This window comes from Pinus tabuliformis, chromosome 1_2, assembly GCF_031772625.1.
Source record: "Pinus tabuliformis cultivar Carrire ecotype Pingquan chromosome 1_2, CPIR1, whole genome shotgun sequence".
In the NCBI taxonomy this organism is placed as follows: domain Eukaryota; kingdom Viridiplantae; phylum Streptophyta; class Pinopsida; order Pinales; family Pinaceae; genus Pinus; species Pinus tabuliformis.
In genome coordinates, this window is record NC_142298.1 from 1,143,653,636 (window position 1) to 1,143,678,114 (window position 24,479).

Here is a 24,479-nt window from a genome sequence, read left to right on the forward strand (position 1 = left end):
ATAATATATATATATATATGAGAAGTTTTGAAAATTATGATTTTTGTTTTCTATATTTATTTATCATTTTCCTTTGAAAAAGTTATATATATATAATTATAATATAGAACCTTTAATCCTAAATTTATTTATAAAAACTTTTTTTCATTAAAGAAATTAAATTATTGATTATTTATTATTCTAGTAGTTTTTAAGTGTAATTTTTTGGAAAGTTTTCTGGTTTATTTTATGATCTAATTTGTCTAGAATCCAATTGAGATTCATTGAAATCACAAATTTGACGAGTCATTGAAATCACAAGTTTGACAAGTAACTCTTCAAGTTTGATAAGTGAACTCACAATCCAAATGCCTCCAAAGTTTTTGGGTTTATGAGAGTGTTGAATTCATATAGACAATCAAAAAATCAATTTAAACAACACAAATTAAAACAGCCACAATTTTTTAAAATCCCATTCTAGCCAAAAATCCCCCAAAAACTCTAAAAAATCACAGTTTCCTGTTAAGACCTGAAGTACTGTTAAGGCTTGTAAGGAACCCTTTTTGCAATGCTTGCTAGGATTAGAGTATTGTTACCGTTAAGACTTGAACTGCTGTGAAGGCTTGTAAGGAACACAATAGAGAGTGAATCGTGTCTTATTAAGATACTCCCAAGATCACAAAAGTTGTTTTGCCTATTAAAATAATAATAATAATAAATAAATAAATAAATTTAATATTTTCTATCATTACCCTTTTTTAATTAATTACAATATTTTTCCTTTAAATTAAATATTTTTCCTTTCATTTAATTTAAGTATAAAAATTAATATCACTTCCCAAATAACAAAAATCAAAAAGAGATAGCATCATTTTCTCTTTGAAGATTTTATCTCTGAACTACGCACCACACATTACACATAATCATCTATTTATGTATTTCATAAATTATTTTTTTTCTTCCACAATTTTAAAAATGATCCTCATCCATGAAAGTCCATAGATCTAAACAACATAGACTCTTTATTAACGAGAATGTATTAGTTCGTTTAACCACGGCCCCCGAAAAACATCAATATAAAATTATTGATCAGGGAAATTAGCGGGTGAACGACCAATAGAGTTCTCATGAAGGCTGACAAAATATAGACGGCCACCCATCTTCAGCCCACTGGTAATAAATGATCTTTTTGGATCAGAGTAGTAAGCGATGGCTTCTCCATCTTCTCTCACACCTACAACGCCTGCTGTGGGAAAGAGAAATGGATCCAAGTTTATGAAACTGGATATCCTTAGTAATAAATGTCTCAAAGAAGCATATTTGGCCGCAAGATCCCAATACATATTTCGTTCCTGTCAATAAGAAACATTTCGCACCATTAAAGACCATTACGATAAGTGAAAAAATAAGTTACATACGCAGAAGAAAGTCGCCTGTCCAGCAAGCAAAATGCATCTTCCCGGCCAACCCTCGAATCTGGCAAAAGAGACTTCATGATTACGATCGGTCCAGTGGATTCCAGGGCTTTTCCAAATCAGGTCAGTCTCAGGTTTTTCTAAAGTCATGGGTTCATTCCGAAAACCCCAAACCCCTTGGGGTATGGTCAAATCATAGTTCTAGGTGAAACCATGATCCACTGCCAGATTCCAATTGAAATTGTGCCTAAATCATGCCAAGGGTTCAAATCCCAATTCAACCGTGAACTAAGACCTAGTGTACAAATATCAATTCAATAAAATAAACCAATTCAACAGTGAATTAGCAGTACTGTGTGCAAACATCAATTCAATAAAATAAACCAATCAAAGAAAAAAATTACCCCAATAAGACCAATCCAATATATGCCATCATCGTCGAGAATGACATTATCAGGAAATCCCGGAAGATTTTCGATGAATGTTTCAACTTTGCCTGCTTTTTCTCCTTCCAACCAATACTTTCGACAACGGAAGCTACATAGCCAAAACAGACATGCAACTTATGAGCTTTTGTAAATTAACATGGAAACTTCACACAACCTCTGAAAAAGATAGCAGTTAACTTACATAAGAGTTTCACAATATATAAAGAAATCCTCTTTCTTGGAAAGCGCTACCGCATTGGGGAAGTAGAGGTCTGTGAGCAGGACAGTAGCAATCTTTGTACTCGGATCATATTTAAGCAATCTACCGTGAGGAAGATATTCAAATACCCCAAACAAAATATCTTTTGGACTATATTTATAGGTGAGCTCTGTGAAATACACCACGCCTTCTTTTGTAACATCCACTCCGTCCACTGTCCTGTAACAAGTCAAATTACAGAAATACATGATTTAAGATTGCCTGTAATATCTTGGTTATGTTGAGTGAAAATTGTATGAAAAGATTTCCATACCATATATAACATTTGGGGAAGTATAGGAGTAAGTGTATTAATGTGGAATGTCAATTGGATTTGAATTTTGAACAATGATTGTTTTCCTCCCACCCAAACTAAATTCCAGCTTACTTGGATATCTTTTATCATGAAACATTGGAAATAAATATAACAGTATACAAAATACATCTTTTGGCTGGCCGAGGATTATAATAACAATTATAAGAGGAAAGTTTTTTTTTGAAAAAATAGGCAAAAGTGTTCTCGATTAACAAAAAATTATCTTGGAAGGATGTCTGAGATGCAAGGGTACAAGAAAGGGACCAAGTGCAAGTAGCAAAACTGGATTGTAAACTAATGGGATCCACATAATCTTATTATTGACAAGGGGATTCGAAATGACCAAACATGGACCAAGGAAGTCTTCAATGTCCAATTACGATGTGACAAGATTTACAAACTTAGCTCATTGAACAAATGAAGCCTGCAATGTCCGACTGCTGCACATGTCCACAAACTTGGTTTATCGACCAATGAAACCTGCAAACATAACTTGTGGGTCTATACAGGCCATCGAATTGGCTTCGACCCAATGAGAGAGTTGCAAACTAAAAGTATGAGTTCGCAAACCACCATGAACATATCAAGCACAAAGAAATAGCGAGGAAGGGTAGCTGAAGAACAATGTACCCCGAATACTGCACAAGAACCCATGGATACAAATCTGCATTGTGTTGCTCTCTGAATTAATGATAAGATGCAGATACAAAAAGGACTCTCAAATTTGCTTTCTATTAAAGGCCCATCTAATGCACCGGTTGAAGTATTCCCATAATTATAATTAATAATTATGATACAGCATAGTTGCGATAATGTGTTCCATTCTCATACCTTAATAATATGCAAAAAAACGACCCCAAATACCTTTTAGGGCATGGTGAAAACATGCACAGAACCCCGGTCAAGTTAAAACCATGACAAAATTCATTCCATAAAATTGGTGTTCTGCATAAATTTTATCCTACTTGCATGTCTCGTAACAAGAACGAATTATTTCCAACCAAAAAGAGCACGCAGGTTAGACATGAAAGAAATAGTGAACAAAGAAGGCAAGTAGATTGGACACAAAACAAAGAGTACGAAAAAGAAGTTGAAGAACAGTGCATAGGAATTAGCGCAGGAAGCCTAATGCAGCAGGAAGAAAAGGTCATGGGCTATGCATTAACTAAAAAGCCCCACTATTCATTTTTTTCACCTTTTCCAGTGTTTCCTAAAGCATTCTTTTGGGAAGCGGCAATCCCTCCAATTTAGCAATGCAATCTAAAGGTTTTCATAAGTGTCATCTAGGGGTTTTCCAAGAGAGAAGGACCCACAGGAGGTGAATACCCAAGGAGCATGTTTCTCAATTCAAAAGTTTACATGGGCCAGAGAATGACAAGCATATGGAAAAATTCATTAAAGCCATTAATTGGGTGGTTGGGTAGCTTAGAGGATAAATGTTTTGCTAAAAAAGGAGGGAGCACAGGAGACAGGGATTTCAATCACAGAGACAGAGAATAGAGTCATGTATGTAGAGATTGTGCACAGAGGGCGAAGGAAATCTCTCACAACAACAAAGGGAAGAACGGTAAAGCCAAAGACAAGAATCTTGTGAGCCCGTGTAATCCCAAACCGAGACATAGACTTGTGGGCATTTTAATGTTTAGAGGACATAGCCCCATATTTTTGTTATAGAAGAGCCCACTGAGCCCTGCATTTAATGTGCATGAATTTCATGTTAATACACCGGTTGTTCCAGGTAAATTCCTCTATTGTGCATTGTGTGCATGGTGCTTCTATCTATTTGTATTGTGTCCTCTGCGAATTGTTGTGGGCCCTGCATGTGCTACCCTGATGTGATATCAGTGCAAGTATGATACCTACAATTATGAAAAAGATTCCAATAAAGAGAGTTCCCTGGGAAGAATTAAGAGAGAAGGCAGTGCAGTGAAAAAGAAACTGTTGGGTAAGACTATAAAAAAAGTAAGATTTCACAAGAAATTGCAATGTGGCATATAAAAGAGGGGAAGGAATACCAGTGAAATAGGGTTGAAAAAAAGTTAAAACAGAGAAGGTGACCACAAAATCATTGCACTGCTGAAATCTACATATGCTCAACTGGACGTCATGGAAAGAACCCAAAGGAGGGGAGCTGCAGTGGATCTCCATGAAGAGTGATGATGAACAGGAACGAGAAGTTTCAAGGGAATACACTAAAGAATCCCAGCTTCCAAAATTGAGAATTATAAGGGCCTTGATAGATCTGAGAGGTGGACCTAAGGATTGAGACTCCAACATATTCAAGGAGTCTGAACCCAAAAAAACTCATAGATTGGATTGAGGAAATGGGGAAGAAATGTTTCAACTCCAAGCAATCAAAGACTCCAAAGGAGTAAATCTTGCATGTACCAAGGTTAAGGGTCATGAACCCGTGTGGTGGGATAATCTCCAATTAGATAGGTAGAAGAAGGGAAATTCCTACCTATGGAATATTTCACGGATCTGTTTAGGGCACTGCAAACCCTAACACAAATGGAGATGGTGGTGAAGGATTACATCAAAGAATTAGGTCAAGACAGCAACGAAGGGGGAGAGGCTATTGCTATGTATATAATGTTCTCAAATATGCTATTCAAGATGAGCCCATCATGGTGATAATTTACTCTGCCATTGAGGAACATCAGCTAGCTTTGAAAGCTAAAGAGACATTGTCTAGAAGCATTAGAGTTCCCAAGGCAGAGGAAAGAGGGGTAGAGACAACACCATGTCTAAGGGCGTGAAAGTGAAAGCAAAGGACAAGAGATCAGCACAAGTAATACAAATCAAAGCTTCATAACAAATTATGAAGCCCCTAGAGGCCAAGGATCTCCAAAAGGAAGAGGAAAACAATTCAGTGGAACATGCTACAAGTGTTGAGTGCAAGGATACCGAACTTTATGGGTGCCTGAAGAACTTAAATTCATGCTGAAGACAATTAGGAAGAAGACACATAGCTCAAGAAGTAGGAAGTGCAGTTGGGTATATCGTTAAAGACACCATACACAAAGCAAGAGCATGGAGAGAATAGCATATTCAAGAGACTCTTGTTGACACCTAAGAGACAGCATAAAGAGGAGTTAAGAGCAACAGATAGTGATCTTCAAACCAAATGAAACATTGGAGGCAAGTGTTGTTCACTTATTGTTGATGGAGATAGCACCAAAAACCTCGTGCCTACTAAGGTAATTTAGAAGTTAAATTTAAGGTGCACCCCACATCCAAATGCATATAGAGCCTCTTGGTTGCAAAAGGGACATTATGTCAACATATCTAACTGGTGCTTGGTAAGTTTCCACATAGGAAATTACCATGACCTAGTTTTATGCAATGCTTTGCTTTTATCGTCTTTTGTTGGCAAGCACATGGTAATGTTACCAAAATATTGTCCATGATGGCAAGAAAAATTCCTTTCCATACAAGAAGGGTGGAAAAAGATTGGCATTGCTTCCTGTGAAGGAGGAAAAAGGGTAAAGCAACAATTGTAGGGTGATGCCATGTACAACAAAGGAATTCTTGAGAGAGGAGAAGGTGACAAAGTTTGTTTTACACTTATTCCAAGATGTCAAATCTGAATTGGAGAAGAGTGAGGTCCCAGAAGAGGTCAAGATTTTGTTCACTACGCTAGAGGAAGTTATAATGAATAGGTTTTCAAGGGGAGTCCAACTATGAGAAGTAATTTCTGTCAAATAATTTTCGTTTCAGGTTCAAGTTTCGCAAGTAAGGCACCACCACACAAATTGACTCCAATAGAGGGTGAGGAGATAAGCAACATTATTAATTCAGGGAGTGTTTTGAGCACTTGGGCAATAAATGTTGTTCTAGCACCAAAGAAAGGATGAGAATGAAGGATGTGTACTGATTCAAAGGCCATCAACAAGATAACCATTAAATAATGGTCCCCATTGTCAAGGCTGGACAACTTAAAGCATCCCTGGAAAGGAACAAAATACTTCATCAAGTTTGATTTAAAGAGCAGATATCACCACATCAAAATTCAAGAGGGTGAGAAGTGGAACACAACATTGAAGACGAATGAAATGCTATATAAATCACTAGTCATGCCATTTGGGTTGAAAAATGCTCCCAACTCTTTCATTAGACTTACGAATGAAGTGTTGAAACCTTGCTTGGGAAGGTTTGTGGTTGTCTATTTGGATGACAAACTGGTGTTTAGAAAGACAAAAGAAGAGCACATGATGCAATTGAAGCAAGTGCCAAAGCAGTTGAAGCAAGAGAAATTGTTGATAAATATGCAAAAGTGTTTGTTCATGAAGAAAGAATTGTTGTACATGGGCTTTGTGATATCTCAAGTCAGATTAAAGATAAATCCAAAGAAGGTGATAATCATTGTGAAGTGGCCCTCAACAAAAAGCACATTTGAGTTAAGAAGATTTCACAATTTGGCAAGCTTCTATCAGAAGTTTATTCAAAATTTTAGTAGCATTTGTGCACCAGTAAAAGCATGCAAGAGGAAAGGAAAGTTCCAATGCTACACAACAACACAATGACGTATTGAGTTGTTGAAGAAGAAGGTGACCGACAACCCTATATTGGCTTTACCAGAGTTTGAATAAGTGTTCCATGTGGACTGTGATGCCAGTGGAACATCAACTGGAGCAGCACTTAGGCAAGAAGGTAAGTTGATTGCATTCTCTTGAGAATGCCAAGAAGAAATATTTTAGTGTATGATTGGGAGTTTTTCTATTTTATTCCATCATCCAAGCATTGAAGAAGTGGAGGCATTAATTGTTGCCCAAAGAATCTGTTCTTTACACTGATCATCAGCATTACAATACATAAACAGTGAAGCAAAGCTACATCAGAGTACATGAAATGAGTTGAATCCCTGTAGAGCTACTCATTTGTGTTGAAGCATAGATCTAAAAGATCTAATAAACTTGTTGATGCCTTGACTAGAAGGAAAACATTGTTGACTACCATGACAGTGGAGATGTTAGGGCTAAGTTGCACTGAAATGGATATGGGAAGGGATATGGATACAGGGTTTGAAACAGATACAGGAAATTTTCAAAACATCTAGATACAATACGGCAAGGAAACGGCATATATATATATATATATATTATCCTTCATCTTTTAGTCTTTAGAATCTAGATTTTATATTTAAAAATACATAATCATCATCATGAACTCAACATAAACAAATCATCATCATAAACTCAACATAAACAAATCATCATCATCAATTCAGTATAAACATTGTCATCATCATCATCAATGATTATTATAACATTCAAGTTGGCACCTTTGGTTAAAATGCTATGCTGCATTGGTTGTGGGGACAGGGGGGACGAGTTTCCGGGACGGCTAGAGCGCACCCCCAAATTTCAGGGGACGGCAGGTTGGGAACAGAAAGTGTGGCAACTAATTTTTACATTTATTAAAAAATTATAATTAAAATAAAATTTAGTAATACAACATAAACATGAAAGAAACATAAACCATATCAGACCATACTATTGGTTAAAAATTTTAAACATAAACATAAATCTAAAGACTAAAGTCTAATACTAATAGTATCTAATCATCATTGACAATTGTGCATCACAAAAACAAATTTCGTCATCATTGCATAACTTAAGAAGTACTATTGGATTTCAATCTACTACTGTTTAGTATCTACATAATCATTCTATGATGCATGATGAATCATTTCAAAATTTAAATAGCAGTTAAAGCGTAAAAGTAAATAGTACTAAAATTTAATAACGTTGTAAACATGAACAAGTCATTAAAATTTAAATATAAATCTCAAATTAAGAGTCTAGAAAACCATGGCAAAAATTAAAATAATATAAATATAGTCACTAGTGTAGTTGCCAAATGGAAAAATCAAAATGTCTCAAGACAACAAAAAAGGAAGTATGAGTCAATATCCATAGTAGCATGAAGGTTGAAGCTACTTAAAGATTCATATCTTCTGCATCAAGTCTATCTGAAAATGCTTGAGCCTCACTATCTTCTCTCCCATCATCATCAATGCTTTGCAACTGCAGCTCAATGTCATCTAATGGTACATTAACCAATCTTGTATGGATAGATGGCCCATCATCATCATCATCAATCTGTGAAGCATCCTCAGGATCTACATCCCACTGTGTTGCAGGTCCCTGTAAATACTCTGGAGTCTTCCTTGTAAGAAGGCGAAGACTATTGTGCACATAAACTAGTTTCTCCGCTCTTTTAGAGGTAAGCCTATTCCTCTTAATAGAGTGGATAAAACTAAATGTAGACCAATTCCTTTCTGCAGCTAAAGAACTAGCAACCTGAGATAGTAAACGCATAGCAAGAGTGTGTATTTCTGGTGCTTTGTCCCCATACATCCTCCACCATCCACTGGGACTTTTTTGTGCCATACCCAACAAATTTTTCTTTGCAGCTCTAGAGAAAGTGGGGCTACTGAGCAAAGCAAAATCAAGAAACTGTTCTCGAAATATGGTTGCTTGTTCTGATGTATACATCTTTTCTATGGCATCAATAAAGCCTTGTTTCACTTTAGGGTCATCTATTGGTGGAACTCTGCCTTCCCTCTCCACATACCACTTTGGATTAAGTGCATAAGCAGCCATATGAAGAGGTGTGTTTAACTTGTTCCATCTCTTTTCAATCAACCTTTAGAGTTCATTAAATAACCCCAAAGAGGGCTCCCTTTAACGAATGATGGACTTGATCTTTCCAATCATGCTATCAATTGACTCATATATTTCCCCAAGGCAAGGGGAATCTGAATCTGCATACCTAATTAGCTCCACTATTAGAGCAGTGAAAGAGACAATGTATTTCACATCAACCCACCAATCATCATTCAACACCAACTGCCTTACTTTCTTTCCCTGATCTGTTTTGGATTCCCCCCATGCAGACCACTCAGAACTTATAACAGTGGCCTTTAAGGCATGTTGCAGGCTTGCAGCTCTAGCATGCAGTCAAGAAAGAGATAGTAGGTGGCATACCTTGTATCTATTGGTTTCAAGAACTCCTTTTTTGCATAAATTCTATAAATAGCTAAAGAGGCATGGTGGTTGCAAATGAACATTTGCACCTCTCTTGCATCCAAAATAATGCGGGTGATCCAAGAAATTTTACCAATGTCTTTGAGTGCATTATTTAAAGCATGCACACAATAAGGAGTCCAAAATAGATGCTTGTACCTGCTTTGAATCATCAACCCTGCAAACCTACAAATTGGTGCAGCATCTGTGATAACTTGAACTACATTTGTAGGACCAATCTCCTCAATTGCATCTTTTAATACCTCATACTGAAAGGTTGCATCCTTCATCTTTCCAGAACAATCAATTGTCCTTAAGAAATATGGTCCAGTTGGAGAGGTGACAATGATGTTCAACAAAATCCTTTGTTGAATATTTGTCCAACCATCCATGACGATTGAACACCCATATTCAACCCATAGTTTTTTAAAGTTTCCCATCACCGTCTGCATATTTGTGACCCCTCTATCTAACAATGATGTCCTCAATTTATTGTAACTAGGGGGCTAAAATGATGGGCCAAAAGCAATAACTTTCTTTATCATCTCTTTGTATTGAGGGGAACAGGTGGCATTAAATGATATTCCATTGGCAAAGAAGAATTCAGCCACTGCATCCTCTGCCTCATTCTTGTGTTGCACATTGAACCACTCTGCCACAACAGCTTTGCCTTTCTTACTTGAACTAGATTGACTGGAACCTAAATCAATTGAATCTTTTTCATTGATTTTTCTTTGAGAGTACTCTTCTTCTATGCTTAAAATTTTTGGTTTTTTGAAGACACTAGAGTTGTCCTCCTCCATCTCTACAATGCCACATGTGGCAGCCATGTGAAGTTTAGTAAGTTCAATTCTCTTTTCCAATGGACTAGTGCATGCCTTTACTCCATCTCCAAGAATACACAAAAGATGATGGTAAACCCTAGTGTAGCTTCCCTTGAAATTATGACCACAAAGATTGCATGCCCACTCCTCTAAACCACCACTGTTTTTCTTTTTATTCTTGGTGATTTTTTTGACAAACTGAAGCAAGGGTTTCTTTGTGTTGATGAAAACAGAATTTTTTGTTGCCCCTACTAATGTTTCACCACCCTCATAGCAACTATTGAAGTATTGTTGTCCATTTGATTTATTTTTAGAGGTGAGTTCTGTAACCTAAAAATACAATAGGTATGTTTTAAAATTTTAATTTTTAAGGAAAAAAAATTTAAAAATGATATATCTAACCATACAACTAGTTAAAGAAAATTTAAAAATAAATAAACTTACTTGGCAACCATAAATGCATTGTTGCTCCAAGTTTCTTGCACTGTTGCTCCAAGTTTCTTGATAGGCTCCAAGCAAGATTGAAAACTCTGATAAAAAAATAAAAATACTAGAAAAAATAATTTTTTTATCATTTATGGGTTCTGGTGATGATTGATAAATCATAAAGTAAAGTTAAATTTTTTTGCAGCATTTTTCAGGGTCGACTTCTAACTTTTGGCTCCAAAAATGCAAAAATGTGCTTAGTTGCTCACTATTGGGCGTTTAAATTGTTGGGCGTGATGGCTAGGTGTGCGTTTAAACTGTTGGGCATGAAAGCTAGGTTGTTGGGCATGAAGTTTGAATTGTTGGGCGTCAAGTTTAAATAGCGGGGCGTGAAGTGAAGGTTGCTCATTGTTGGGCATGAAGCCTGCCCCAAAACACTGAAGCGTGAACCCAAAACAGTGAAAAAAGTTAAAAACTGAAGCCTGCGTGAACCCTGTTCTGAAACACTGGTGAACTATGATTGCGTGCGTGAAAGACTGGTGAGTCGGTGATTGAACCTGCGTGCCCTGAAGAAACAATGAGAGCGTAGGTATGTTTTAAACTTTTAAATTTTAGGTATAGGGTAAAAGTTTAAAACCGTAAATGTTTTCGTTTTATTTTTGTTATTTACAAATTACAATTTATGTTTTAAGTTTTAGGTATAGGGTAAATGCTTTCGTTTTATTTTTTTTATTTACAAATTACCATTAAAAATTAAGGTTTTTTAAATAAAAAAAATGAAAAATATAGTATTTATTTTAACTTGTAAATTTAAATTATATTGGGGACGTCCAGAAGTCCCCGATTTATCGAGGGACATTTTGGAAGTCCCCAAAAAGTCCCCGATTTTTCGAGGGACGGCTAGGGGACAGCCTTGAAGTCCCCAAGTCCCCGATGGAGTCCCCGCCAAATTTGGAATGTTTCCGACGAGTTCCAAAGTCCCTAGATCGCCGGAACGGAGGAAACATCATGAATTATGGCGAGGACGAGTCCCAGTGCAACATAGTTAAAATGTCAATACCCGCTCACAGTTTAAAGGAATATGAGATTGTTTTTAGAGTCACATCATACTTCATGAAATTATATATTTTTCTAATGAATTTGACAACACTAACACAAAGGCAACATAGTGAATTTGACTTTGTAAATAGTATGTTGCACAGTATTTTTGTCTAGACTCTAAAGGAGTCATGACATAGAAATATTGTTTAGTATCACCGAATATAATGTAAATTTAATCATTGTAAATAACAGCGTCTACACATTATAAATTGGATTGTATTCCAGTAGATACAACAGGAAACACTCCGAAATTCATAGAAAAAGGTAAGTTGGATTTATTTATTCACAACCTAAGATCATATAACCAAGAATCAAGATGCCACAATTTAAGCAATTAAGTATTATGAAATATGATACTAGTACAGAAATGTCGAGAAATTTAACCTAAGGCAAAGAAACTACTTCCACCAACCAGCTTTGCGAGTAACAACTTTCCTTCTTGATTTCATAGACACCCTATGAGTTTTCATTCCAAATTCCAGATTTCCATCCTTTAGACCTCACATTGTTGAAAATTTGTTGGCAAATACCTCTATCATGTCATGAATCTTTTTCCAAGATAAATGTTCACTTTCAAATGAGTTGTAATCAATGGATATAACGTCTGCAAAGAATTCAGCCGGATTTACATGCTCTGGACAAACAAACATGGAATGTATTCTTGCAATAAAGTGCCTGGAACATTGGAAAAGCTGGAAACTTGGAAACGTATTCATATTTCTGGAAACATATCCAAATTTTCAGGAACGGATCAAATTTTCTTGAAACTCCTTTGAAACGTTTCCATCTCAGGCTGGCTGTTTCCAAAAAAGTGAAAGATGGCAGAAACCTTTCCATGTCGTTTCCAAGTCGTTTCGTACGTGTTTCTGTATCCGAAACGCTGCACAACTTTTCTGGGAGGTGGGGGCAATGTTTCGGGTATCCTAGTGTTAGGAATGGAACAAAGGAAAAATTTGCATGAGACAATTGCGAAAAAGAATTGCATGGAAGGCTAGAAAATAACCACAAATTGGAGACTGAAATCCATATCTACATTTGTTAAAATTGGCAACTAGAGCCAAACTCCATGTGGGTCATCTTCGTTACAGCAGCTGATATTTTTCTTGGATCCCTCTCATTGAGAGGTGTAGGATTGATCTAAAGATCATCCGATTCCGATAAATATTCATGGAGTTATGAATTTATTTGTGTTATAAGACAATTCGTCAAGGTCGGCCAGCAACCAAATAAACCCCACATGTGCTCAACGTTTTAGTATAAAAGGAGATGACTTGAGAGTCATTTCTCACACACACTTCTATCTTGATTTCTCTCTCCACTTGTCTCGGGTTTTAGTAGAAGAGAAATCTAGGAGTGGAAACCCTAGATGTTGGAGGAAATGAGGCAGCCCTAGACGCAGATGGAAGGCAGCCCTAGACAGACTAAAGGGTGCCCTATCGCAGACCTAGAGTCTGCCCTAAATGCTAGTCTAATCCAGCCCTAAACGTTGATCTAATTCAGCCCTAACACAGTCAAGTTTATGGGCCGCAGTGAGGGTTTGTTGTAGGTGACAGCATGGTAAGTAAGGGTTGTTCCAAGTGCATAATGCTGGGCAGATTAGGCCGAGGAACAGCTCTGTGGACAGCAGAGTTATAGCCGCAATATAAGGAGTCAAAGGAACAGCGTGGAGGCTGCCCTAGACAACGTAAAGGGGCTGAAGGGACAGCGTGACCTTAGCCACAATTTGAAGGACCAGAAGGACAGCGTGAAGGCTGCCCTAGACAGCGTGAAGGAGCTAAAGGGGCAGCGTGGCCTTAACCGCAGTTAAACAAGGCCTAAAGAAATAGCGTAGGTATGGAGGGCTATTCCCTTGCTTAGAAGGCTGCCTTGCTGATTTGTATGGAAGATAAGGATTGTAGGATGATGCCCTATCCAGTGATGCAGTGTAGTAGTGCAGCGTGGTGAAACAACACATGGCAGCAAGGGTACATGGTGCTGCTCAGCAAGCAAGGTGACTAGTACAGCAGTGCTAAGGTTACATGGTGCTGCAAACTAGTGCAGCAAAGTAAATAGACAGTTGGGCTACATGGTGCTGCCAAGATGCATGGACAAGCAGGCTACATAGTGCTGCAAAGTCACATAGGACAACAGACATTGCACAGCAGCTGTGATATGACATGGCAGCAAAGTGGGACAGCAGCTGTGATATGACATGGCGGACAGCAACTATGATGGGACAGCCCTATGACATAGGACAACAGACATTGTACAGCAGTTGTGATATGACATGGCAGCAAAGTGGGACAGCAGCTGTGATATGACATGGCAGCAAAGTGGGACAACAGCTGTGACATGACAGCAGCAAGCATGGACAGCAGCAAGCATGGTGCAGCATGGCAAGTGTGGACAGCATGGGCATGGTGCTGCAAGCACATGAGACATGCAGTATGACAACATCATTCAACCATGGCACATGGGACAGCAGTGCAGCATTAGGTGCAGCGGTCATGAGGTCCAGCGTTGTGATGATGGGTGTAGCATGGTGCAGCATGGTGAGGTGCAACATGATGACGAGATGCAGCATGATGATAGGTGAAGGAGTCACCTTGAAGAATCAGTTGAAGCAACATGTCTTCCACTGATCTCATCTTCTTATAGATGATCTATGTTCTTATCTAGATAAATCAAAGTGTTGACTTCTGTTGTAAATGTACTATCTCTCTCTCTCTGCTGAACTATTGAAGAACATATAAGAAGAATTGATCAAGGGTTTCCCCACATTAGAGTTTTTCCCTGGTTAGCGCCACATCTTGTGTCCTCTTGTCTTGGCTTGTCTTCTGCGATTTATGTTTATGTTCTGTCCGCAGTTTTACTTTAATGCTGATGTGATTGCTAATCTGGAAAAGATATTGAGCTAACTGTGAAAATTGAAATAAATTGCTCTAAGCATAGAACATACCTAAACTTAACAACATTACTTCATCCAAAAAGGATTTCTTTCAGAAATCAACACTTGTGCACCCCATAATATCACCAAGGGAGAACCTCATAAGGTTACTACAAAATGAGGACTTCCATGATCATTTCAAAATGGATGAGAACCAAGCATTGGTGGAAGAGGTCAAACATTGTAAAATTTGGCAACATGCAAAGGGGAAAAGCCAAAATATTGGATTATGCAAGCAAATGCCAATATCAGAAGCACTGTGGGGAAAATGTCAAAATGCCAAGAACCCAAAAAGGTAATGATCCTATCCTTAATGCAGTATAACTAGTGATGCAACAAATATGGTTGCTTGATTCTTTAGAGAAGTAGCTGGTTTGCGCGGCTTACCAAGAAGCATAACCTCAAATAGAGACAGCAAGTTTATTGGTCATTTCTAGAGGACCTTGTGGAATTTGTTCAATACAATACTGCAATTTAGTGCCACATGTATGGGAAAATAGAGATAGTGAACATGTGTCTTGGAAAACTGTTAAGATGTATGGTAGAAGAGAAACCAAGACATTGGGAATCGGGATAAGATGTTGGCGTATAATCAGAGTTTACATACAACAACTCAATGACTAGATCGGCATGAAAGACACAATTCCAAGCCATGAATGGGAGATCACCAAAAGGGGTGACTGATTTGGCAAGATTGCCTGAAGCAAGCAAGAGAAGTGCAGATGTAGAGCCATGTGCAGAACATATCAAGAATGCTCACGAGTAAAGCAACAGCTATAGTGCAGCAGTGAACGATATTATCAAATGGATGATAAGAAAATAAAGGAGAAGAGATTCCACAAAGAAAACCTTGCATTATCACATCTGCAAAAAGAGACGCTCCCAAGAGGAACATACAACAAACTGATAATTAAGAAATTTGATGCACTATATGACCCTGAAGAAAAAAAATTATGTGCTGGAAATGATAGAGAGATTAGATATCTCACCAACTTTGAACGTGGCAGATTTGTACCAGTGCCATGAGGGTGTTGTCGATAACAATACACGTATCGTCAACTAGAAAGGTAGATTCCAGAGCACAAGAGAGAAGAAATTGCAAAAACAATGGAGGAAAGAGTTGCAAGTAGAGCCAGTAGTAAGAAAACCGAACACTTGCTTTATTGGGAAGGTAGGTACTTAGAAGAAACCACGTGGATTTGAAAGGAAGAGTTGGACTGAATCAGGCTGCCATTGCATGAACATTCCACTGATCTTGTGGGCAGGAGCTCACTTTTCCTTTTAGACTTTCATGCGAGTACACTGATTGTCCGTAATGAAATCTTACACACCATTGACTTTTCCGATTCATGGGAGGCTATCAAAGTCATAGATATGAAGGGAATGCATGAATTGTCTAATCCCTTGAGCTCTACAGTAAGCACACATTGGAGGACCTGACAAAAGGGATGTCAAGGTGGCATGTGCAGGCCGTTGAATAACCTTTCAATCAATGACGCAGAAAAGGAAGGAATGCTCAAAAGAGTTGAATGAGAGTTGATTGTAGGATGGAGTGAGATATCCAAGGAGCTTACTTCTAAATTCAAAAGTTGACATGGATCAGTGGAAAAAATCGTTGAATCCACTAACTAGATGGTTGGGTAATTTGGAAAAGAAATGTTTTACAAAGAAAAGGAGTGAGCACAGGAGACCGCGATTTCATAATCACAAAGACACAAAGAAATAGAGGAGCAGAGTACGAGATAGCAAGTGGAGGGAGAAGGAAAACTCTTGCAGCAGCAAAAGGAAAAAAGGTCAAACCAGAAATGAGGAGCATTAGACCGCCGGTATTTTAATGTTTTAAGAAGGCCATAGCTGCATATTTTTGTTACGGAGAAAGAAACCATTGAGCCCTACCTGTAACAATTTGTCCACCATGAATTTCATTTTATAGACTGCTTGCTTTGTGAAAATTGCTCAACTATGCATTCTGTGTTTGTGTTGCTTCCATTTATTTGCGCTGTGGACATTGAAAATTTTTGTGGGCCCGGTAGGACCCTGCGCCACGAATTGACCAAGATTGTCAAAAACACAATTTCATAACACATCGTTTTGAAATTGAAGATTTGCCGTTTGCCATATTCCAGCCAAGGTGGGTCGCTTTAGTTAACGCTTGCGAAAGGAAAGCTGAAGAACAGCTCCCATGAAATGGTGCGCGAAAGCACAGAGCCTTTGATAAAAGGCACTCAAAATGCCCCATTTCCAGCCGGTTATATCAGAATACGATGAAACATAATAGGGAAAGTTACAATCTGTCCGCTCGCTTATAGGGATTTTAAGGTTTTGGATCGATTTAGAGAAACCCAAAACCCCAAGGGTGGAGTTCTTTCGTGGGCAGAACTTTTAACTATGTAGAAGTATAATTTCCATTGGACTTTTGACCGAATTTGAGGCACAAAGCTCACCTGAAAAATTCTACTAAATATAGGTAAAACTTTTGATTGCTACCTTTGGTGGGCCTGTGCCGTAGCAAGTTTTTACTGAAACACAAAAACTGAATATCTTGCCCGACACCCAATTTTATATTTTGATTCAAGAAATATATCCATGAATTGACAACAATCCAAAAGAAATATGATGCATCTATAAGCACTTAAAAACACTTGGGGTTTAGGGTATATATGCTACCACATACTTGAAAGGCGAGCCGCCCGCCTCTGTGCACAACACCTCCACTTTGTCCTTGGTAACATTGAGCAGCCCCTGAAATCAAAAACAGAAAGAATCCTGCATTCGACTTCAAACAATACAACAACCGATATGGCGCTCGCTCTTAATGGAAAAAAAAATGCAGACATGGTAGTAGTAGTACCCTATCTCCTGCGCACACAATTAACTCATCCCCGGGACCGAGGGCCAATCCGAGGGGCCGTCCGCCCACGAACGTCCAGTTCTCCACCCGTTCGGCGCCCGGCTGGTCAACCCAAACGCGCTTGATCCATCCGTCATTGCACCCAGTGAAAAACGATTTCCCTTCCCTGTCAACAGCCAAATCTTCTCCACCGGGGATAAGCCCAGACCCTATTTTTTCAGCATTGTTCAGCCTAAAGTTGGGAGCGTAAACGCCTTCCGCGGGCGGGCGAGGAAGGAGATGAACAGGGAGTGGATGAATTGGGGACGTTCTGAGCAACGCCTGCCAGGCCGCTGCCGAGGCCAGGCATAGTACAGCAACCCACACTGCATTCTGAATTAGCCCTCCTCCCATGTTAGGTTTCCTGGTTCACTGGGTATTATTTCCTCATATATATATGCAAGTACAAGTGGGAATGGAATGTCTGAATTTGACTGAAATAGTGGTGCAGTGCGAAAAAAGATGTCAGTGTGAAAGTGAGTTTTGCCTGCAATGGCCAATTCCTCTAATGGCCGCCGGTCAGCGGAATCCCCAACAACATTTTGGGATACACTTTATGGAATTATCAGTTCAGTTCTTGGATCGCCGGAGAACATGTTTCAACCTGCGCTCTGGATACCCCATCCAACGGTGGAGCTAAATTTGCCACCAACTATTTTCGTTTTGCCCTGCCCGGGCAGTTGCTATGAATTTGCTAGTCAAAGCACGAGGCACACTGGGCTGACTAATTGTCCACTTGCCTGGTTTTCTATTGTCATATATACGGTGGTTGGCTTATTCATAGAGAAGCTTTTCGCTTTCTGGCGTGATAGCAAATAAAACTATAAAAACCATGAAATTATATTAAGCTAACCATGTGACTGTGAACATAGTAACAGAACCAGTGAACCAAAGGAACCCTCCCACCCATCCAAATAGAATAGTGCACTGCAAAAGAGATGTTGCAGACTGAGGAGGAATGAGAAGTTAAGGGTTTTATATTTCCCGAGTGTTGTTGAAGAAGACTGTTGTATAAAAACATAACTCATACGAGATGGTGATTCAAATTTTAAAAAGTGAAATAAAAAGTTAGGAGCCTTTTTTTAACACAGAGGGACTTACTTAAAACCTATTGAACCATTTTATTAATCAGACAAAATCATTGCATTTGTTATCTTATGTTATTAAATAAAAAATGTGGTACTCGGAACAAAATATAAAGAGTGAATCACAAGAGATGCAAACATTGTAAGATGGAAAAAGGTTGTTTAAACAAGTGCTGCATGGAGCTTCTTTCAATTAAATTACGCATAGGAGAGTTTCAGATTGGAATATATTTGTTTCATATTTTATATATGAATATAAATATCTCAAAATTGCGCAATATAATAGTTTACAAAATCTTTAAATGCAAATAATACAAAAGTATAGTGTACAATATCCTTAATTGAAAAATAATTTAACAAATGGAAAAATATGGAAAGGTGTGACCAACCATCTCGACATATCACAAGCAAAGGGATCTGTCGAAAGGAGTGCAATGCCTTTAACATTGCCATTTCATCTGTGGCGTTCACCTTCAAGAACAGATAATTTCCATTAAGTCTGTCCGATGGAGTGAGACACCATATTTTCACGTACAAACGTTTTCTCAAACACACTACACTCAAAGCTACCACATGGATTCCAACTAAACAAAGAAGAGACTGCATTTTTTATTTAATGCACACACATCAGTCAACTTATGTTCTTGGCTTGAAAGTGTATCTAATGACAGTGACAAAAGCAAAACAGAAAAACAAAGAGAGGCGGAGTCGCAGAGCCATCTTTTAACCAATCTTGATGGCATGAAAGTACATTGTTGTGGCTAATAGCTATAGAAAAAAGTATAAGAGAAATGTAGTAGCAGATGATAAGTCGTGGCATGGAATAATGTTTGCTGCATTGTACAGTTAATATGGAAAAAACAACTTTGTCCCCTTTATATAGGAAGTAATTTCAAGGTGCAACATGAAACTGTAGGTTAACCCTAAATATTAAATTCGATTTGAATTCATTACAAAGATGGTGTGCGTTTATTGATTCCCAACTAAAGCGCCTGAACCCACAAGCATTCTCAAGTCCCATCTCCTTTTTACCACAAAAGTAGTCACGACTTTCAGCATTTGAGCGAGTACCCATGCCAAGAGACCAAACATGAAAATTGGATTTGCGCCTAACCTCCTCAAAACAGGGTTAATCCTCTCCTTCGACATTTAAGTGTTGGTGCTCAACAGCGCCATTCCTATGTGGCTACCTTATGCTCCCCCTCCCCATTGTTCCATCATTTGCGAGCTCTAATTTCTTCAGCATCATAATACACTAGAAACAAAACGATTTCATTAGCTAGCTCTACTTTCTTCAGCATCATAATACACCAGAAAGTAAATGATTTCATTAGCTAGCTCTACTTTCTTCAGCATCATAATACACCAGAAACAAAATGATTAAGATATTGATTAGCTCACTGATTATGCATGCGTCGTCCATGCACGTCGTCTCTTACAATCGCTACATGTCCCATTGGAATAAAAAAAAATAAGATATATATAACAAATAAAATTAAATATAAACAAAATTATGACACGTGAAGTTGGCATGCAGCTCACGTGCCCTTCTAGAATCCCATGCTAAACTTGGGTAGCCATTCTTAGATTCTATCTTCATGGCTTGAGACTAGAGCTTCTCACTGAGTAGTCCATTTATGTTGCATTCAGCCCAAAGAATGTAGCAACTAGAGCTTCTCTCTAAGTTGTCCATTTCTGTTGCGTTCAGCCCAAAGAATGTAGAAACAGTGGTAACATGATAAAGAATTGATTTTATAAATTAAAGATTGCAATCAGAGCATGGTGTCGACATAGTCAGCTAGAGAGAAGAGCATTGATTCATGTGTTCTGGTTCTAGTAGTGTCAAGAACAGTTTTAGTGGGAAGGTAAGTGATGGCATGGGTGCAGATGCAAAGATTAATGAATGAAAAATTGTTGACAATGTAAAAAACAAGAGGGTTGAGTGTGTTGAAAGTGGGAAGAGTAGCCTGAGCGTGGCCAGCTACAAAAGCAGTGTTAGTGAAAGCAATGAAAGTAACTATAGTAGTTTGAGCAGTGCTCTAAACAAACCACACAAAGGCAATGATCCGAGATGGGACGCCATTCAGGGCGTAAAAGTCAGAGATGGCTTTTTGGTTTTGAGTCATTTTAGGCTTTTGAAGCCCTTGGGAAGTGGGGATATTGGGAGTGTTTACTTAGCAGAGTTGAGGGGAATCAACTGTTTTTTTGTAATGAAAGTAATGGATAAAGGGTTGCTGGAAAACAGGAATAAGTCTCTCAGAGCACACAGACCCAGAGAGAGATTCTTTCTTGTTTAGATCATCCATTCTTACCGACATTGTATTCTCATTTCGAGACAAATAAGTTCTCCTGCCTGGTCATGGAGTTTTGCAATGGAGGGGATCTACATATCATTCGACAGCGACAACCTGGGAAACGCTTTTCTGAAGCTGCTTCACTATAAGTGAGGTTGTTAGCCATTATGCATATGAAGAGTACCTTTAATTTTTTGTAATTCTGGGGTCTACATAGATCACGTCTAGATTTGTTTTTATTTATTGTTTTGGTCCTGGTGCTTATTGTCAGCTGCACTTTCAAATGTTTGTGGGTGTGATTTCCTAACTTTATTGCAAGTTTTATGCACCATAAATCCTTCCTTTATTTCATTTATCCATTTATGCCTATATTGGATTCATCATCATATAGAACTTGATTGTAGAAAGTAAGTTTATGCAAGAGTTTTTCTGCAATGCCTTCCCTGTTGCAAAGTGCGATTGCGATTTATCGCATTGCAACCCTGAGTTGCTTGGGGTTGATTCTTTAACATGACTCACCTGCAATATACTATTTGTGAAATGCTGGGGCCAATGGAGGCCTGCCACTTAGCACTTTCCCCATTCGCTGAAGGGCCTTGCCACATCATCTTTTCCTGCCATTTGACCAAGTCAAACCTAAACTTTGACTTGCTCTAACTTCTTCATACGAGCTTGGATTCGAGTGCCTTTCACACTGTTGGAATCAGAATGACGATCTCTTCGATCTAAAGCTAAGCTTATCAAGATTCTGACACTTTGAGTTTTGAGCCTAATTTTGAGCACCTGATCCCTCCTCCCCGCTGGAAGTCTTTTGTACCCCAAAAGGATCACTTTCAAATGTCTAGTAGGTGAGGGTATAGTTCCCTCACCTTTCCAACCTCTATCCATTTTGATTTTGAAGGATTTTTACCCTTGAGCCCTACTTGAAGATAATCAATACTTACCCTTTTTGATGTCCTTGTACTTCTGTCAAGTATAGTGTCTTGTTGAATCTCATTAAGGAATTCTGGAGAAAAGTCTTCAATAGATGGAATCTAAATATTCTCTCCTTGATCTTAAATCAAAGAGGCTCATACAACATTAAATTCTCAACATTAACAACAACATAAATTTGCATATATGAAAGCAAATCCAACCTGAAGGCATTGTACCAATCTTTTCCAAAATTCTGAATGGACCATATCTAATTGGTTTTAACTTTTTACCTTCTCCTTGGAGCCTCTTTTTGTTAATGTGAAGCCAAAATTCATCACCAACTTGGAACTTGTGATCTTGATGATGCTTTCCTTGCCTTTCTTTGTACTTGCCTTGGATTTTCTCAAGTTGTTCTTGAACCTTTTGGTGTACTAATTGGATTTGTTCAATGAACTTTCCTGCTTTGTCTATATCGTTATGACCTTCAATAGCAACATATTTGCCAAAAATAAAATCCAAAGGAGATTTAGGCAAGTATCCCATGCATGCCTCAAATGGAAAAGTTTGAGTTGAAGAGTGCTTGGCTCAATTGTAAGCATGTTGAATATAGTGCAAATGTTCATCCCACAACTTAGGATGCTTTCTACAATACCCATGAAGAAGATGTATCACTGTTATGTTCACCACTTATGTTTGACCATCTGTTTGTGGATGAAAATTTGTACTCTTTTTCAATTTAGTGTCCATGAATACCCACAAGCTTGACCAAAAATTCCCAACAAAGTGAGAATCTCGATCACTAACATTGGATGTGGGTAATCCAAAATGCATCCAAACATTCTGAAAGAATAACTGAGAAGTTTGTTCAGTTGTAACTTGCTTTTTACATGGCATCAAAATACACATTTTGTTGAACCTATCCACAACTATATACAAATAATCATGAGCTCTTTTGGACAATGGAAGACCTCATACGAAATCCATAGAAACACTCTTCCACAGTCGTGAAGGAACCGAAAGTGGTGTACAATCCTAACTTCCTATTACTAGGATTACTTATTACACATACTGAACATCCTTTAATAAAATGAGACACACTTTCAAGCATACGAGGCCAATAAAAATACCTCTGTAGATGTGCCACTATCTTACTTACACCGAAATGACCAATAATAAGAGAAGAATGTGCCTCTCTTATGATGTTAACTCTTTCTCGCTATGGAATACAAATCTTGCTAAGATGGTACAACAAGTTATCATGAAAATTATAATCCAATTCCTCTAATTGGTTACCTTGACTCAAGCTTGCATAAGCATCTTGAAAGTCATTATCTAATGCATATTATTCAATATAACTTTCATGTAAAATAGAATTATTCTTGAGTAAAGTAGTTGCACTAACAATAGGCCTAGAAAGCATATCAACAACTTTATTATAGATACCTTTCTTATACCTGATTACCAAGTGGAATTGTTGAAGAAAACCCATCCATTGTAAGTGCCTTGATTGCTGCAACTTTGATTGTGATTGCAGGTATTGCAATGGTTGATGATCAGTGTGAATGATTGTTTCCTTACCCATCAAGTAGCGTTTCCATTTTTTCACACTTTTGACCAATGCATACAATTCCTTGTCATATGTAGGATAGTTAATCACCGCACCATTAATTTTTTTTGAATGAAAACAGATAGGCTTACCATGTTGCATGAGGACTGCACCATAACATAGTCACTAGCATCCGTCTGAATCTCAAACGACTGTCTCAATTCTGGAAGTGCAATTATTGGAGTTGTATTGATCTTTTCCTTCAATGCATCAAAAGGCTTTCGTTGTTTGCCTCCCCATTGGAAAACGTTTTTCGCGCTTGTCAATGCATGTAAAGGAGCTACTATAGGAGAAAAAATAGCAATGAATTTCCTCCAATATTGGGCTACTCCCAAAAAACTTCTTACCTCCATAACTGTCTTGGGCCTTGGCCAATTCACAATGACATCAACCTTGGAGGGATCTATTTTCAACTCACCTCCTCCAACAATATGACCTAAGTAAACTAAAGAAGTTTTTCCAAACTCGCACTTTGATATCTTAAGATTCAATTGGTCTTTTTTAAGACATGTTCATCATGAGATTTACTGAAAATTAATATGTCATCTAAGTAGACTATGACAAACTCATTAGGAAATGACCTCAATACATCATTCATCACACACATGAATGTAGCGGGAGCATTACATAAACCAAACGACATAACTAGCCATTCAAACAAACCCTATTTTGTTTTGAATGTTGTATTCCAAATGTCTCCTTCAACTATTCTAATTTGATGGTAGCCACTTCTTAAGTCCAACTTAGCAAAATACTTTGCATCTTTCAATTGATAAAGTAGATCATCTATTCTGGGCAGTGGGTAATGGTTCTTTACCATAATTTTGTTCAATGCATGAAAGTCCACGCACATGCACGATGTTCCATCCTTCTTGGGCACCAAGACAATAGGTGAACCACACGACGAGGAAGATGGTTTGATGATCCCTTTGTTCAACAACTCTTGAATTTGCTTCTTAATTTTTGTGCTTTCCATCACTGATA

The 24,479-nt window shown here is 38.0% G+C and overlaps 1 protein-coding gene across 1 annotated transcript; it reads right to left on the minus strand.

Moving 5' to 3' along the window:
- Positions 1–982: 982 nt before the first annotated feature.
- Positions 983–18,576, minus strand: LOC149210236 (protein STRICTOSIDINE SYNTHASE-LIKE 5-like). The gene is made up of 5 exons (XM_089396662.1): positions 17,557–18,576; positions 17,380–17,447; positions 2,025–2,261; positions 1,799–1,931; positions 983–1,331 (listed from the first exon to the last, which is right to left on the minus strand). The coding sequence occupies exons 1-5, from the start codon at positions 17,947–17,949 to the stop codon at positions 1,062–1,064; spliced, it is 1,101 nt and encodes a 366-aa protein (XP_089252788.1). The 5' UTR covers positions 17,950–18,576; the 3' UTR covers positions 983–1,061.
- Between the last annotated feature and the right edge of the window lie 5,903 nt (positions 18,577–24,479).

Coding starts and splice junctions, on each gene's coding strand:
- LOC149210236 (XM_089396662.1), bottom strand. CDS start 17,949: ATGGGAGGAGGGCTAATTCAGAATGCAGTGTGGGTTGCTGTACTATGC. Junction 17,448..17,556: donor TTGTGTGCGCAGGAGATAGG/GTACTACTACTA, acceptor TTTTGATTTCAG/GGGCTGCTCAATGTTACCAA. Junction 1,332..1,798: donor ATTGGATTGGTCTTATTGGG/GTAATTTTTTTC, acceptor TCTTATTGACAG/GAACGAAATATGTATTGGGA.